The 18868-nt window shown below is 43.7% G+C and overlaps 1 protein-coding gene across 4 annotated transcripts in view; it reads right to left on the reverse strand.

Annotated features, from left to right (window-relative positions):
- Nucleotides 1–18868, reverse strand: part of LOC121873253 (follistatin-like) — a 170509-nt gene that overhangs the window by 24072 nt on the left and 127569 nt on the right. For all 4 annotated transcript variants that reach the window (XM_042376667.1, XM_042376668.1, XM_042376669.1 and 1 more), the window contains one exon: nucleotides 1007–1066. In XM_042376667.1, the coding sequence (XP_042232601.1) occupies nucleotides 1007–1066 (60 nt within the window). The remainder of the gene's footprint in view (nucleotides 1–1006; nucleotides 1067–18868) is intronic.

Genomic DNA, 18868 nt, shown 5'->3' on the forward strand with positions numbered 1-18868 from the left:
CGGCCTAAAGATAACAAGGTTTAAAATTCTACCCCGTGTCAATCAGTTGGTGAAAACTTGATCTTAATTTGACAATACATGTTTGCTCCAAGTCCTGGGATTGCAAAGGGAGAAATTTTCCTACATTAATCAGGAACTGTCATCTATGTCATGTTTTTACTTAAGGTAGCAATAGACTCGAGAGACATGATTGGCTTGAAGACAATGTGCGTGAAGACAACTACGGGAAGACAACTACGGGAAGAATACAAATAGTTACTCTCGTTCCTTGCACAAAATGACATCTTAAGGTACAGTACTTCGAGTAAGATATTAACATAATGATTAGGCTATAAGAGAGAGAGAGAGAGAGCACGACAAGAAATTAAGAGAGGAGAGGGAAATATGCTGGAGAAGTTGACGTAATGGTGTAAATGCTAATGGCGACAGAAACATTCGGAGTTAAAGTAAAAAAAAAATAAATATCTAATAACATCTGAGGCAGGAAACATACCAGCTGAAATGGTAAGGTCAATCTTGATTCAACTTTACTTACTTAAGACACCAGAACTAGGGAATAAAGTTGGCGTAGAATAATAACATTAATATATAGCAAAAAAACAAACCTTAGGGATTATAGTGAACAAAAACAGAATCAAAATAGTGTCGGAGGAACAATTGAGATTTATGAAAGGAAAAGGGGACAAGAAATGTTATAGATGTTTAAAGAATGATAGAGGAAAGACCTGTTTTATTAAGATGAAAAAGGGCCCTTGTATGTTTGTTCTACAGGAGTTTGATGAAGTGAAACACGATGAAGTAATTAAAACATCAGAACAAACAACATTGACGTTAACAATAAACCTAAATCACCTCAATCACAGGTAAGACGGATAGACACATGCACAGGTAAACACATACACACACAAACACATAAAACTATCCCATCTAAAGACAAGCCTCACACTTCTGTTTGGAGATAAGGTATATCGTTAAATTCTTGCTAAGATATGTATGGAATTCTTACCACTGACGAGCTGCTGGCAGGTATAAAGAGGGATAGACTGTGTGCCGGGCGAGAGGTGACCTGTGGGGAGAAGCATAAGGGGGCAGACAGTGGGTGTTGTGGTGTTTGAACGGCGGCGGGGCGAGATGACGACAAGCGCTGAGGCAACCAGGTAGATACAAACACCCACACACACACGTCCTATTGCCTTCAGGTGAATCAGAACGATGACCAGCAAGGTATAGGTAGACTCATTATGAAAGAGAAGATATACTAAACGACAGGTGGGAGACTGGCAGGTATCGTCTGGGTCACCTGATAAGACGCAAAAAACCTTCAGACTGGATTGTATCAAGGAAGACTAAGGCGAGGGTGGTCAAGGAGGACAACGTAAGAACGAATAAAAAAAAGTAAAACAAAAAATACTATATTGACCAGAATCTAAAACACGTTAAACTATTGATGTGATAACAATCTATAAGAGCGTTGGGAAAGAAATTAATTTGAGGAAAGTGCTTTGTTTTGCGCCAGATATTATGAAGTATTTAAATTATAACTATATCGTTTCTCAAGTGTTTGTTGATGGTCAGATTACACAAGGCTCTGGTAACAAAGGCTGTCTATACAAGTATATTAGTCTCTTTAATGAAACACGTTGAGTGAGTCACTGTTGAGAGACGTAATGAAACACCTGGAGAGAGGTCACAGTCATTGTAGAGACATCTAATGATAACATTGAAAGAGGGTAGGTGGGAGGTAAAGATGAGAGGGTGAGAAGTGGGAGAGGGTGAAAGGGGAGAGAGTGGAGAGGAAGATAAGAGGTGAGGTGGGGAGTGGGGGGCATTGATGGTGTTGCCGGAAATACCAAACAAGAAACTTCGGATCAGACACATTACCTGCCTGCCACCCTCCCCACCTACCAACCCCCTTCCCCACCCAGCCCCCAATAACCGGCATCCCCCCTGACCATCACCACCAAAAAAAGGTGCAAGCAACAGGGCGTAAACACATACCACGCGCTCCCCATCATCACGTCGACAACTGTTCTTGTTCTTACCTGTCTGTCTACATCCTTATCTGTCTGTCTACTCCCTACCTGTCTGTCTACATCCTTACCTGTCTGTCCTACATCCTCACCTGTCTGTCCTACCTCACCTGTCTGTCTACTTCCTTACCTGTCTGTCTACATCCTCACCTGTCTGTCTACATCCTTACCTGTCTGTCTACCTTACCTGTCTGTCTACATCCTTACCTGTCTGTCCTACTACATCCCTCACCTGTCTGTCTACATCCTACCTGTCTGTCTACATCCTTACCTGTCTGTCTATCCTCACCTGTCTGTCTACATCTACCTGTCTGTCTCACACCTCCACCTGTCTGTCTACATCCTTACCTGTCTGTCTACATCCTCACCTGTCTGTCTACTCCTCACCTGTCTGTCTACATCCCCACCTGTCTGTCTACATCCACTATTCACCCTCACCTGCTTCTACATCCTCACCTGTCTGTCTACATCCTTACCTGTCTTCCTCCTCACCTGTCTGTTCACATCCTCACCCGTCTGTCCTCACATACCCTCTACCTTCTGTCTTCCTCACCTGTCCTACATCCTTACCTGTCTGTCTATCTGCTCCCACCTGTCTGTCACATACCCTGTCTATCTACCTGTCTGTCTACTCCCACCTGTCTGTCTACATCCCTCACCTGTCTGTCTACATCCTACCTGTCTGTCTACATCCTCACCTGTCTGTCTACATCCCTATCCTACCTGTCTGTCTCACATCCTTACCTGTCTGGGTCTGTCTGTCCTTATCTGTCCTGTCTATCCACCTATCTGTCATCCTTACCTGTCTGTCTACATCCCTCACCTGTCTGTCTACATCCTCACCTGTCTGTCTTATCCTTATCTGTCTACTCCCTACCTGTCTGTCTTCCTTACCTGTCATCTACATACCTGTCTGTCTACATCCTTACCTGTCTGTCTACAGCTCCTCCACCTGTCTGTCTACATCCTCACCTGTTCGTCCTACTATCCCCTACCTGTCTGTCTGTCTACATCCCTCACCTGTCTGTCCTCTTACTGTCTGTCTACATCCTCACCCTGTCTGTCTTCATCCTTACCTGTCTGTCTACATCCTTACCTGTCTGTCTACATCCTCACCTGTCTGTCTACATCCTTACCTGTCTGTCTACATCGTTACCTGTCTGTCTACATTCTTACCTGTCTGTCTACATCCTTACCTGTCTGTCTACATCGTTACCTGTCTGTCTACATCCTTACCTGTCTGTCTACATCCTTACCTGTCTGTCTACTCCCTTACCTGTCTGTCTACATCCTTACCTGTCTGTCTACATCCTCACCTGTCTGTCTACATTCTTACCTGTCTCTCCTCTTGTCTCTATATGTGTCTTTCAAATAGTTACTTAAACAACAATAGTCAATTCATGAACAGTCATCAACAACAACAATAATTAACGTAAACAACAACAATCTAGTTAACAACCAGCTCAACAAATATTAACGTAATCAACAACCATATTAAGCAACAACAATCCTTCCAACAACAATTAACCTGAACAACAACAACAACAATCATAACAACCTGATCATTACTTTCTTTAAGACTACAAGTATAAAAATTCATAAACTAATACTATACCACTATATTAAGTTTGCGTTATATATGGGTTATAATTAAAGGTCTCACAGTATACTCAGAGCCTTATCTTGTCCACGGTAAAGTGACCCTTAACGACTGTGTACTAACTTTATCGAAGTAAACAAAAAAATCTACGAAAATATAAACAATATGATAAAAAAAAAACGAAGGTCAAAAGCAACAACAATCGAGTGAAACAAATAAAGAAACAACAAAAATAATCGAGATAAACAAAAAAATTATGATATTATAAACAATATGACAACAAAATCAAACAAACTAATCACAAACAAAGGTCCAAAGCAACAACACACACGAACAGACCAACGATAAGAACACAGTTATACACAAAACAAGAGATGCTGCTGCTTGAGTTATAGACCTGTTGTTGTACACCTGAGGAGAGAGCACAGGCTACACCCCAGGCCAGAACCTCAAATTGACGCCAGGAAGAGCCGAGGCTTCATTCCAGGTCAAGGATTCACCTGAGATTGGAGATGGGAGCTTATTAACTGGGTCCAAAGGGGGGGGGGGAGGGTAATTTTGGGTTCACACTTCCACCCAAATCCAGATTCTAGGTTTAACCCAAGTCGGGGCTTAAGGTTTACTTCAAGGTAGGTTCCAGGGTTTTTTTTTTTTCTTGGTGGGTTCTTAGGGTACGTCTCTCGGTTGGAAGCCTAGGGTTTACTCCAGGTCAACTTCAGGTTTAACAGTCAGATCAGGGTTCAGGGTTCACCTCCACTCCGGTACAAAGGATTCATTCCTGGCAGGTGTCCAGGGTTTACCTTATGCTTGGCCTAGGGTTCACAGAGGTCACACTCAAAATTTCAAAAATCAAGGTTCACTCCAGACCTCGAGACTATAAGGTTCACTCTAGGCCTCGTGACTATAAGGTTTACCCCTGGCCTCGAGACCAAGGTTCACTCCTGGCCTCGAGGTTTACTCCAGACACGAGGACCGAGGTTCACCCCTGGTCTCGAGACTATAAGGTTCACTCCAGGGAAACAAATGAGTATTGTGCCGCCAGCCATAGTCACCCCCCACCCCTCACTCACCCCCCTCTTCACTTCTCAAGCTCTCATCATCTCACTAAACTCAAGGGTCGTGCTGCTGTGTCTCTACCTCACAAAACTCGAAAAGGTAAATGACCTCCTCCAGCTTGACTAATTAATGACCTCTCTAAGCTGGAGGGAATAACACTTCACTAAGCTGGGAAGACTCATATTCACTACTGACATTAAACGTGAAATATTAGCATCAATTACATGGCAACATTAATGACGTGTGTCTTAGTGTGACAGTGTATTGACGGTCGTAAAATAGACAGGAGATAGATGTCCTTAAAACAGACAGATTAAAAGACGCCAAGACAAAGCTACCACCAGTCAGTGTGTCAAATATCTTCTGTTCTGTTTGTGTCACGTTACCTCTTTATTTATTGACAAGTCCTTTGACACCTTGTAGTAAACCATGTGACACGTTGTAATAGACTTATGACACTTTACAATAGAAGGAAAGGGAAGGGAAGTGGATGGGAAAGGAAGGGAATGAGGAAGTGGATGGGAAGGATGAGTGGTGGGGATAAAGTGAGTGAGTGAGTGAGAGGGGGGAGGGAAAGAGAAAGAGGGAGGTAATAGAACTATATGAGAGGGAGAGAAAGAGAGGGAATGAGTAAGGAAAGAAGGAAGAAGAGTAGGGAGTGAGTGGAAGGGAGAGAGGTAGGGAAGAAAAGAAAGAAGGAGTGACGAAGTGGGAGCGAAGGGATAAGAGAGGGAGGAAGAAGAAGAGAGAGGGGGAGAGGGAGAGGAAGAAAGAAGAGGGAGAGGAAGAGGGTGAAGGAGAGAGAGAGAGAGAGAGAGAGAGAGAGAGAGAGAGAGAGAGAGAGAGTGGCAGCTACGTTCGACACAGGTACTTGCATAAATGTGATTCATCTGTCCTTCAGTGTTGATACCCCCATCACTTAACTCCCGTACAGGTGTAACGTCGTCTTATGCACCAGGTGACTTAGCCGCGTACCTGCCTCGCCTGCTGAGCACCCTTAAGTACGCGAGATTAAGCCATTTATAATTGTAATACGAAGCGGGGAGAATAATCTACTCATTTATAACATCCACACGAGCCTTTGTCCATTTCAATAGTGTGGAGGCGTTCCCAAACACCCCTCTGTCTTCGCTTTTGTTTTAGATTTCTTTATTATTATTAACGAATATTTAATTTCTCTGTTTATGTATTTTTCTCTTTATAATTATTTAGTTATGTTTTGTCTTGTAGGAGTAAACACTTAGGCCTACCTTTGTTTGTGTTCCTTAATAAATGGAAGTATACCCCTTAAGAAGTATACCCTTTAACGAGTATATCCCTTAAGTATACCTCTTAACAAGTATATCCCTTAACAAGTATATCCCTTAACAAGTATACCCCTTAACAAGTATATCCCTTAACAAGTATACCCTTTAACAAGTATACGCCTTAAGCATACCGTACACCATCACTTCCCTGGTCGCGTCGGGATAAGAGGTTGGTTAAGCCACAGGATCAAGTTATGTGGCAAAAAAAAACAAGAAAAAACATAGGTGAATTTTTGTGACGAATGGGCCAGTTTTTTTTTCTCGTAACCATGAAAAGGTGCCAGACACTTGTGGGTTATCTCTCTCTCTCTCTCTCTCTCTCTCTCTCTCTCTCTCTCTCTCCAGCACCAAATACTTCAAGGTTTACTCATTAGCAACAACCACCCGAGGGGCTCACCAGTATAATCACAAAAAAACAATATTGACGACGTTGGGACACAACACGGATATTAACCCACCCAAATACTGAAACTACAGGTGGGTCCAGAAAGAAGCTATAAGATGTGTAACAGGGGAAAGATACTGTACCCCTATAAGAAAACCGCAGCTAATACACACAGAGACCTTAGAAGTGAGAAACCAGTAACTACAGACTCTGGCCAGAAGGATCGGGTAAAAAAAACAAATGAGAGCGATTCGAGCAAGAACTCCTACAGACTCCCACCAGAGAATGACAACAACCCCTCGACGGTTCCTCCCCAAATAGTTACCGCACCTCCGGGAGTCCATCAACCCTGATTTTTACGGCCCAGGCAATAGACAGTCTCCCTAGACCAGCATCCGTTAACAGAGGCGGCGGCAAACGAAACACAGCCTTAAAACCATTGAATACGGGATAGGGTTAGGCTCCCTGGTGCCAGTACCGACAAAGTGGGCAACCCAACTAGACAAACAACTCTAAATTGCCTCAAATAACCAGCCCAATGCATATGTACACCATACTATTAGCTTAGCTAGTCATTAGCAAGGCGGTCAAGTCTGCCAACTACTACTTTCTTCTCCCATTCTTCAATTTCTAAACTATCAGTAATCTTCCTTCTTTAATACTAACCCAACACCCTCACTCTTTATCTCTAAGGGAATCAAAAAACTCTCGTGCACAAGTCTTGCCACTTGGGGAGTCAGGCGGATTTACTCCCAAGCCACGGTCATACGATTAATGTAAAGACACTTCGTATATAACTGAAGCTGCCCAGGCCAACCTACTCCCTCATGCTCCCACGTCTACCTTCAAGCTCACCTGTTCTTCCTTAAGCATAGCGGCCACCAGAGACACAACTGACATCCCGTGAGTATGTTGTCATGCAGGATGGGTTCAGTGACATAAGAAATCCTATTGCATGAGGTTTAGTGATTCTGACAATGAGAATTAAATCTTATGTGCAAGACGCATGTATACAGTATACCACGATCAGGTAGAACACTCTTGCTGCCCATTACTGTAGGCAGCTTACCTCAGTCTCGAAAACTGTTGAAATCAGAGAGGGTGACTTAACAGCAACAGCAGAGAAGGATGAAGACCAGAACAGGATGTTGTGTAAAATTACCGAGTCTTGAGTAAGCGGTACTTACTAGCGCCACCAGCACGCCTGATTCAGTACCGCTAACTTTCCCACACGAGAATGAAAGTCTGCACACACATACTGGTCTCGCCTTCTCCTAGAGTAAATACATGTAACATAAATAAGAGACATGTCAAAGAGGACTCTGGGTCAAGGTGAACTACACACACACACACACACACACACACACACACACACACACACACACACACACACACACACACACACACACACACACACACACACACACACACACACACACGTCGCCCGAGCTTGATGTGGACGCAGTAATACACCAGATGAATGAAGTTGGAGGTGCTGCCTGAATTTACACGAGGGAATGTAAACAACATTCCATAGTGAGTCATCCTTCCTCCTGGGACAGACGAGACACACAAGAAATGGCAGAGTCAGGGGAGGGTGTTTCAAGTCTCGACGGAGGTACAAGTTAAGAACCATCGCTGTGGTGTGGTGTGGGAGGGAGGGAGGGTGTGGGAGGAAGGAAGGGTGTGGAAGGAAAGAGAGTGTGGGAGGAAGGGAGGGTATGGTTGGAGGAGGTGTAGGGAGGAGGGGAGTGTAGAAGGGAAAGTGTAGGAGGAATGAAAGAATGAAGAGTATAGGAGGAAGGAAGATTGTGGGAGGAAGGCGAGGGCATGTTGGGTGACCAGGAATGGGTCGTACAGGGACTGTAGTATGGAGGAAGGAGACATGGTGAAGTGGGGGGGCAGGAAGGTGTGAGGAGGGGCGTGGAAAAGACAAAAGAGGGTTTTGGCCTGAGTGGAGGAAAGGATAGAGCAAGAGGAGGAATGAAGGGAGAGTCTGGGGTTAGTGAGGGTGGAAGGGTGGAGGGGTACAGAGGGAGAGGAGAAAGGATGGGGTGTAGGGGGGAGGGATGCTGGAAGGGTAGAGAGGATAGGGTGTAGGGAAGGAGGGTCAGGTGTGAGGATGGCGGTCCACCAGAAGTCTGGCCACCTGGTTCACCAGAAGTCTGGCCATCTGGTCCACCAAAAGTTTGGCCACGTGGTGAACAAATTGCATCAAGGTGTCCCAGCGTTTTTGTTAATTGTTTTCATGGACTGAATTGGAAGAGTTGACCGAGAGCCTTAACATGGCTCCTACAGTGAAGGTGAGAAGCAGAAGGATTAGCAGAAAGAAAAAAACAAAACAAGAGGTGGATGTTTAGGACAACAAAATTGTTGATATGGAAAGTGAAAACGAGAAGATTGTAAATTGGCAGGAAACTGGTGATGAGAGGAAGTTGATACGAGTTGCCGTGTGACGTATCAGAGAATAACAGCACCTGTCACTGTGTTCTACGAGGACGGAGGTTGACACAACACACGACGTACAGAGGCTGACCAGTGATAGAACAAGGTGAGGCAAGAGGCAGCACTGATGGTTGGCCACTGTCTGAAGGAGACAAGTAAATGAATGTTGAATAGGTTCGATTATTGTAGTTTAAATGACTTTTAGAATATTAGAGCAAGAAAACTAAGCATCACATAGGTATCAGAACAACACTTAAACACACTCAGTCTGAGATTTATACCTTAAGGGGAGTTGACTGAACAAGATATATTGCCCTGGTAGTGATGTAGGATCGCCAAGTGAGGCCGCATGAACTCTTTAATGTCTGGCATTTTGATGGATGAGGATTGGTTGTGTTGAAGGCCTGATATACAGAGAGGCAAGACACTGTTGTTAGTCTCGGACGATGAGAAAATACGGCGTTGAGAAGACACAAGTTTATCGGATCTCAAGACGAGATGGAACTCAAATCAGATTTTTAGGGAAAGATAAATAGTACTGTAGCGTTTAGCAAGTGACTGGAAGGAAGCAAAGGAAGGGATGACGTGGGGTGTGGCTAAAAGGAGGGTGTGGCTCAAAGGAGGACGTTAATGAGAGGTAAAGACAGGTTAGGGGAGATTTATAATTGGTTGCTGCAATAATAGAAGCCATGCAACGGGAGCTTCCACTGGCCCCAAGCGATGACGTAAGTGCAGTCCCTTAAATTCATCCTTGGTGTCAAAATTCTTCGCGGTGAGTAGCGTATACCACCATCACACCTCGCCACTCTCACACACCGACAGCACCTAGCACAGTATGCGAGGTGAGGGGACAACACCATATGTGGACCAACAGAAGTTATATTGAGGTTATCACCGCCAACACATACACTGAGCGTCAAGAATGTTAATCACACAGGAGATCAGGGTACGGTTAATGCCGGGCAGACAGCTGAGCTAAGGGGTCTTTATGCCAGACCTTATCAAAGGCTTTACTAATGCCATGACCAACTACACGGGTCTTGCGGGATAATTCGAGAATTAATCACCACACATGAGAGGTAAAGGTGTGCGGTGGCCGAGTGGATAAAGCTCTCGTCTCCTGTCTTGGAGGTGGTTGACTCAACCACATGACAGACCCAGTCCAGTCATTTGAAAGTAATTGCAGTACCTAACTTTACATTTGGGGAAGTGAAGGTGGTTGGGCACAGTGTGTTGTATCCGCACTGCTACTATGGGATCACCTTTAATTTTCTTCAATGAGACAAGTCAGTAGGTTGTCGGTGAACTTGGCCTGACTAACATCAACTGATGACTGTGGAGCAGAGAGCAAGACTTGGGATGAAAGAGAAGTTGTTTACTGGTGATGCTCTTCCTAACCTTGGAGCCAATGAACGGTAGAGAGAGAGGCGTGAGGAGTCAGCTGTTTTGGGACTAAACAAACCAATACAGGTATAATGGATCTCATAGTCTAGAAGGTGTGATTGTCTGTCTGTGTCTGATTTTGTGTATGCAGTCAACAAACCCCAAGCAAACTATTCATGGCTAATATGGGTGTAGGTTATTGATTTTATAGTAAGCAGATAAACAAACTTTACACATCTGAGGATTTGGGATCATGTTAACTAATTTGGCCTCTTCCCCAAGCTGGACAAGAGTCGGCTGAAAGACATAGTTTAGCTCGTCTGTGGTGTAATAAGTGACGATATGATCATCAAGGTGCAGGGGACCGTTTCAGAACTAGAGACAGTCAGCCACCTTGAGGTAGTCAGCAGTTAGTGAGATCCCGAGCTGATAGAACATTGATACTTGACCTTGAGGGGATGACCTGAGAGGGTGTTTGAATGACGGGCAGTAACGATGGACAACAACTCAGTAAATACGAGTACAGTTCCTGAAGAGAAATTATTCCTCTGTGTGTTGTGAGGGTGTTGGAATATGGCTGTGTTTTTTTGTGTGTTTTCATATTTTACGAGATGTTTGTGTTTACATAAGCCTACATAATGGGAACATCAAATTTATCTATCGTGCATTTTCCTCTATGACGTAAACTTCTTTAATTAGCTGTTTAAGTGATATTGGAAAAGCCTCTTGAGCCTTCCTTTCTATTAAACTTCTTCAAATTTCCTGGTGACATCTACAAGTCCAGTACCTGTTTCTTTCCTCCATATCTATGTACCTATGAATTACTTAAGACTTCTTGTTGCTTCACATACAGGAGAGAAAGAGACAAATTCTTACAATGGGTGAGAAAACAGTGTCCCTCTACCCTGTTAATACATAGAATATCACAAATTTCCAAATCCTCTGGTAGAGTTTGGTGTGACAGGCAAAATACATATCTATGGTGATCACAAACTTACAAAAACAACTTAAAAGAACCAAATTGTGTTAGTTTAGCGGCTTTGATCCCCTTAAAGATGATGAAATACCACAATTCTTATATCCTGACTGTATTTGTTTATTAAGGGTATTAAATGGTATCTTTCTGCAGTCGTGTCTGTGATTGGTCACTATATAAAGGCCTGACAGGTGAACCTAACCGAACCTAACAAAAGGTCTACTTGTACAGGGCTCACGTAGTACGGGTATATAAACAATTTCAAGACGATCGTAAAAGAAATAATAGCCAACGAATGTAACTATCAAGAGAACGGGAGAGAGGAAAAAGGGGAAGAAAAAAATCCACCTTTGGGTTTAAACAGCTTTTTATAAACATCAAAATAAGATGGGTTAAAACAGTCTCTCTACATTATGTAACTTGTGAAATTCCCTTGGCAGCCCCGGCGCCCGCTTGCTTTAGAAGGTTATAAGTACCTTCACTACCACCCCTTCTCCTCCTTCACCCCCTCCTTCTTCACCTTCTTCACCTAGGATCAAGGCCAATTTTAGTGGATGTTATTTCATCCTGAAGGTATGGGGTTACTTTACGGAGGGAAACTTGTTTATTGGGTAAAAGTATGGAACTTAATGCCGTGAGAAGAGAGACGATGGCTGGAGTATGGGTCAAACTTACGGTAAAAAAAGGGGTAGCAGAAGATCAGATTGCAGGTGCGTGTGTGGTCATAAGAACTTGAAGTCTATGTAGAAATATGTGTGCGTAAGACATTTACTTAAGTGAATGAATGCATAAAAACTGAACATTGAGAAATACGTGAGTGCGTACTCTAACATTTACACACACACATATACACTAACATCTGAACATTCAATAATACACTTACACAGACACCAACAGTGCAACACACACTCAAAAACGAGAGAGAGAGAAAATTAATACGTATAGGAAGGAAAAAAATAAGTGGAAGAGAATTACAATATAGACAATAAAGAAAAAACAAAGAACAATATAATTGATAATTAATGAATGGTGAATGGCGAACAGAGATTAGGAAGATGAAGGTAGTAGAATAAACAGGTTAGAAAGAGAAGGGTGAGGGGGAGGTGAGGGGTGAGGGGGAGGTGAGGGGAAGGGTTAGGTGAAGGGTGAAGGTGACGTAAGGGGGAGGGGGAGGTGAAGGGTAGGAGAGAGAGAGAGGGGTGAGGGAAGGGGAGGGTAGGTAAAGTGAGGTAAACTGAGGGGGGTGAGATGAGGGAGGTACTGTAGGTGAGGTGAGGGGGAGGGTGAGGTGAGGGGGGGGTGAGATGAGGGGGGTGAGGTATGAAGTGGGTGGGTGATGTAATGGGGTGGGTGGGATGAAGTGAAGAGGTGGGTGGGTAAAATAACATAAGAACATAAGAAAATGAGGAGTCTGCAATAGGCCGGTTGGCCTGTGCATGGCAGCTCCTGTCGAGAGTTACTACCACTCTCTATCATCCATGAATCTATCTAGCCTCCTTTTGAGACTTTCCAGAGTTCCCGCACTTACTACAAAGTTGCTAAGCTTGTTCCACTCGTCCACCACCCTATTTGTGAACCAGTTTCTTCCTATCTCCCTCCTAAACCTAAACTTATCCAACTTGAATCCGTTGCTCAGAGTCCTATCCTGCTCGGATATTATAAGAACTTTATCTATATCCCCTTTATTGATTCCTTTCGCCCACTTAAATACTTCTATCATATCTCCCCGCACTCTTCGTCTTTCTAGGGAATGCAAGTTAAGTTTCTTTAGCCTATCCTGATATGGAAAGTTTCTAAGTCCCGGAATCATTTTTGTCATTCTTCGCTGCACCGACTCTAGTGAATGAGGGGGTAGGGAGAGGTGAGAGGGTGGGTGAGGTGAGGGAGGGGTAGGGTGAGTGAGGTAAAGAGGTGGGTGAGGTGAGGGAGGGGTAGGGTGAGTGAGGTAAAGAGGTGGGTGAGGTGAGGGGTAGGTGAGGTAAGGAGGTGGGTGGGTGGGGTGAGAGAGACAAGCACGGCGGGGGTACAGAGACCAACAGTATACCCCACGCTACTGCTGCACCTGTGTCCTGGCTCAAGTTACACACACGTGAGCTGCTGCAGCGTCAAGCCAGCCACCGCAGGAGGAACAGCTGGCCTGGTACGCACTCAAGTCAGCTCACAATCACCTGAGAATCCCCCCCCCCCCAAAAAAAAATATTCCATTACTTCTTGCCACTAAGACAATGACGATGGCATAAATGATGACTGAATCGCATGAAGATCTTACCATAGGAAATGAGTTCTTGTGTCTCCCCAAAAATGCGAACAATTTAAATAACGAGTTTTGAGATAGAGTATAGACTGTGTACTATAAGTCAAGTAAATGCATAGATGAATGAAATAAATAAATATATCTATAAATGAATGAACACTGAAAAAGAGAGAGAGAGAGATTTGAGAATGAAATTAGAAAAACAATTATCGACATTTAAGGATGGGAGTCATTTTGTTTTCCATCTGATGACGTCATGATTACCTCGAGCAAATGACGAACACAAAAGTCATGAAAGTTGAATATTTTAATGGTTCTGTGATTGAGTGAAATTACCTTATTAATATCACACTTGAACAACTATCGTATATAGATGTTGAAAGATTTGTTAGTTCTGGGATTTGTTCATCAGTAAACAAAGAACAATGGTCTAATATAACCACTGAAGAGATATTTCAACGTACAGTTACGAACTTTTGAGAATCTGATCCGAGTCCGAAGCCATAATGATTCTGTATACAGTAACGTTCACTTTAGCAATCAACTGGTGCTAAATGAAGACACGACGTTAGGGTAAAGTCTCAGTTTAATTCTGATGCCATTCTTGGACTATATTTACGAGGTTTAGTAGAAAGTCAACCTGTTTGGTGCTTTATTACGCTTCCACTTACAAGGAATATTCAACGTGCGAACCTTTGAGAGTCCCGCCGCTGGTCTGTTATTAGGCAGCATTAGCGTCTCCGACAATGTGTTGGTCCCTCGTCAGCGAGTCTTCGGTTACACGTTGTTTTGTCACAGTCATAAAGTTCAGAGGATGAGACGTTTCCAATTAAGAAAAAAATTCTCAGAGGTGTCGCCTCCTGGAGCTCACTGTGACTCGAGCAAGAGCCTTGACCCGCATAATCCCCAGCTTCCCTGCTCATCCCCTGCAGCTTTCCTGCCCCACTACTAACCTTCTTACCTCTGGTTCAGCCACACCTCAACCATCCATCCAGGTTAACGGTACTACCCTCTCCAATGTTAACCATTTCCAGTATCTCGGCTCCCACCTGTCCACCACAGAGGACATCGACGAAGAGATCTAACATCGGATCAGATGGGCGTCTCAAGCCTTTGGCAGATTATGTACCTATGCCTTCAGTTGTGGGGAATTGAAATCAACTACAAAACTGCGGATATATCGATCACTGGTCCTCCCCAGCCTGCTGTATGACAGTGAGACATGGGTCACATACAGGAGCCACCTTAAGTCGCTGAGTCCTCTGGGAAGACAAAAGAACAAATGCCAGTATTCTCGCTGACAGCAACTGTCGGAGCATCTAGGCTACCATTATCCATGAACAGCTACGCTGGACTGACCATGTTACCCGCATGGACGACAGTAGACTGCCAAAGCAGCTACTCCATACTGTCACCTAACGAATAGTAAACTTAACGCTGGCGGGCAGCTGAAGAGGTATAATATAAGGATAGTCTAAAGACAAACCTGAAAAAGTGCCAAATCGACCACTTCTCCTTGGAGACGATTACTCCACACCGTAACGCTTGGAGGAGCACCACCACCACACGAGGTGTCAATACTTTTGATTTAGCCCGACTACATACTGAGGCAAACAGACGCCAGCGCCGGAAAGACGCTGCCGCCGCCCCTCCCGCACTAGAAGTAGCCCTCCACATGTGCAACATGTATCGGCCTCTTTGGTCACCTTGGAGCTCACCAACGAAGGTGACCTAACTAATAAATCATGTTATTACGTCATCGCTGGATGATCGTCATACTCGATTCCGAGTGACAGCAAAGTAGTAGTAGTAGTAATGTATGTGTGAGTGTGTGTGTGTGTGTGTGTGTGTGTGTGTAAACCCCTACCTCGGCCCATTTTAGTCGTCAAATGTCTTGTATTACTTAAAATTAACTTGGAAAGTGTCTTACGTACAGTATGCAGACTTCATCCCACCTATCGCATTGTTGTCAAGGAAATCTAGTTTACCAATAAAAATGGAGATTACTAGACAGGTCTCCGCCAGACGACCACTAGCACTCTTCAGACTAGATGGTCAATTAACAAATCAAAGACAAATTATGAACTTCAATGGCCCAATATAAGCAGTTACGAAATTTATCTTCGTACCTTATTTTACAGATAACCATTCATAGAGCAGGAATCATAGTCTACGTTACTCCAGTCAGCCAATTAAACAGCCGTGCTTGGAGCCCCGCCCACACCCGCCAGCCAACCACAACCCACACTGTCCCAGACTATATTCTTGGAATATTTTTCGGCGTGTCTGGGTTTTCTTGTTGTTGTTACTACTACTACTACTACTACTACTACTACTATTAATACCATTTATAACTGTCATTATTACTTTCTACTATCGTAGTATTATTGTAGAAGCAAGGGTAGTCTGTTGCTAGAGGTGTGACAGAAAGCATGAACCGTATTTTCTTGAAGGGACATTATAGCGAGTGGAAACTTCAAGAGGGAAATAAATCAATGACGGGTGAAGGTTACAACAGCCAACCAGCAGAGGAAACTAACTGTGCCTGAAAAATGTGGATAAACGAGACTTAGGGGGAAAAAACAATAACACGAAAATTGAATGGTGGGATAAGAGGTTGTCTGAGTTACTAAAGGAGAGATGAAGGGCACAAAGGACATCAGATGTGAACAAGTAGTGGTGAAAGAGAAGAGGAAACGAATGTAAAGATATTATGATAAAGGTTGCCATAAGGTTTGAGAGGAACACTAAAACTATTTTGAAAGGGAGGGAACAGTGCTTAAGAGACAAATTAATGGTTAATAAAAATAGAACAGTGAATTAATACTGAAAAAAAGGAGGAAGTAAAAAGAAGATGGAGGGAACTAGAGTGCTGAGAGAGGCAGAGATAATTTGTAGACTACACAAGAAACAGATTACGCTACACCTTGCTGTCTCGGGGCCAGTCGAGCAGAAGCGACTGGACAAACATGGGGCGTATTTAAAAGCTAATTAAAAAACACTATAATCCTAATAAAGAAAAAGAAAATCCGAAAGATAATATGACTTATATTTCACGGGATAAATAATGACTACACTAATAACAATTATCGTCTGTGTGCCCCCCCCCCTCCCCTCCCCTCCCCGTGGTGAGACAAAATCAAACGAGTCTCCGAACTGACTAACACTGACTCGTCTGGTGTTGTTTTATCTCATTTGGGTTCGATACTGCTTCAGTTTCAGAGGTCCAGGGAGGGAGTGGATTTTTTTTGTTCGTGACTGTATATCGAAGTGATACTGTAAAGGGTAAAATAATGCTCAGTGCCATCATCTTGCCGAGAATCAATCTGGTAACGATGCACGAGAGAGGGAAACTATAAGGTTGATGAAACAGTCACTATATGGAAAGAAAAATATATAGTTATCTCACCAAAGAAAGTGTTTAAAATACAGTCAAGGTGAAGAGCAATTTCGACGGTGATATGTTGCGTAAGCTTCACCTATATCTACATCAGGTCGCGTGCTGCCTTATCCTGGAGTCTGTTTTAGGATTCAGAAAAATAATCACATATGAGGCATTTCATACATAAGGTCGTTCACAACTATTATGGGGGAGTCTCCTTTAAGTTCACCCGAGTCTGTTTGATCCTTTGTCTATCCTCAACTCATCACTCATTACGTAGAAACCTTGCATGACTTTCTCACCAATCTAGACTAAAAATTATACGATTTTTTGGATTCGAATGGCAGACTGGCGGACATTGGTGAGGGAGGGGGGCGGGTACTACTACTTACAACACCTTATATATTATTACCCCAACGAGAGGTACTAAAAATAGTGGTTACAAAGTTCCTTCTATAAGTCCGGGTTAGGTTAGGTTAAGGGGACGTAATGAGTCTTTACTTTTATAAATGACTGTTATTCCTGCAGGTGGGGTGGAGGAGGGCGGAAATGGTGGGCATATCTGCTTACCTTAAAACGCGATGGTGAAACTGGTATAAGAACACCGACAATGACACACACCACATGACACCACTATAGCACACCATCACCACATGACACCACTATAGCACACCATCACCACAGCACACCACTATAGCACACCATCACCACATGACACCACGATAGCACACCATCACCACATGACACCACTATAGCACACCATCACCACACCATCACCACAGCACACACACAGCACACCACTATGCACACCATCACAACAGCACACCACTGCACCCATCACCACAGCACACCATATACAGCACACCAATATAACACACCATCACCACAGCACACCACTATAACACACCATCACCACAGCACACCACTATAGCACACCATCACCACAGCACACCACTACAGCACACCATCACCACAGCACACCACTATAGCACATCACCACCACAGCACACCACTACAGCACACCATCACCACAGCACACCACTATAGCACACCATCACCACAGCACACCACTACAGCACACCATCACCACAGCACACCACTACAGCACACCATCACCACAGCACACCACTATAGCACATCACCACCACATCACACCACCACACAACGCCACAACATATCAAAGAGACTATTCATGAGATATAATGATGAGTTCTAAATTACAGTAAGGGTTTATACACTGATATACTGTACTCAGTGTACTGTATCCGGCTGTAATATAACGATAAAGTGCTCCGCATAAATGGAAACACACGGGATAAGGTTAAAGAGGAAGAGGAAATTTTGAAATTTATCTTATTTCCTAACCTAACCTAACCTGACCTGACATGACCTAGACTGACCTAACCTACTCCAACCTACCCCTGACCTAACCCAACCCGACTCGTGGCCTTAGCATCCAATTTTAATCTAAGGATTAATCTTACCGTATTTCAAAGAGGTTGTTATATAAATTAGTGTTTTCTTAGAAGTTACCTATATGAACACCTTTTGTCAAATTCGCTTAGGTGGTGTTGGCACTACTGGTGTTGGTAGTGTTGGCAGTACTGGTATTGGTGGTGTTGGCAGTAGTAGTGGTGTTGGTAGTGGTAGTGGTGGTAGTAGTAATGGTGTTGATAGTGGTAGTGGAAGTAGGAGTGGTGGTGGTAGTGGTAATTGGTAGTAGTGGTGGTACTGGTAATGGTGGTGATAATGGTGGTAGTAGTGATGGTGACAACTAGTAGTGATGGTAGTGATGGTGACAACTAGTAGTGATGGTGGTAGTAGTAGTGGTGTTGGTAGTGGTAGTGCTAGTAGCAGTGGTGATGGTGTTGGTAGTGGTGGTAGTAGTAGTGGTGTTGGTAGTGGTAGTGCTAGTAGTAGTGGTGGTGGTAGTAGTAGTAGGTAGTGGTGGTGGTAGTAGTAGTAGGTAGTGGTGGTAGTGGTAATAGGTAGTAGTGGTGGTAGTAGTGATGGTACTGGTAATGGTGTTGATAATGGTGGTAGTAGTGAT

This window comes from Homarus americanus, unplaced genomic scaffold (genome assembly GCF_018991925.1).
Source record: "Homarus americanus isolate GMGI-L3 unplaced genomic scaffold, GMGI_Hamer_2.0 scaffold32929, whole genome shotgun sequence".
Classification (NCBI taxonomy): Eukaryota; Metazoa; Arthropoda; class Malacostraca; order Decapoda; family Nephropidae; genus Homarus; species Homarus americanus.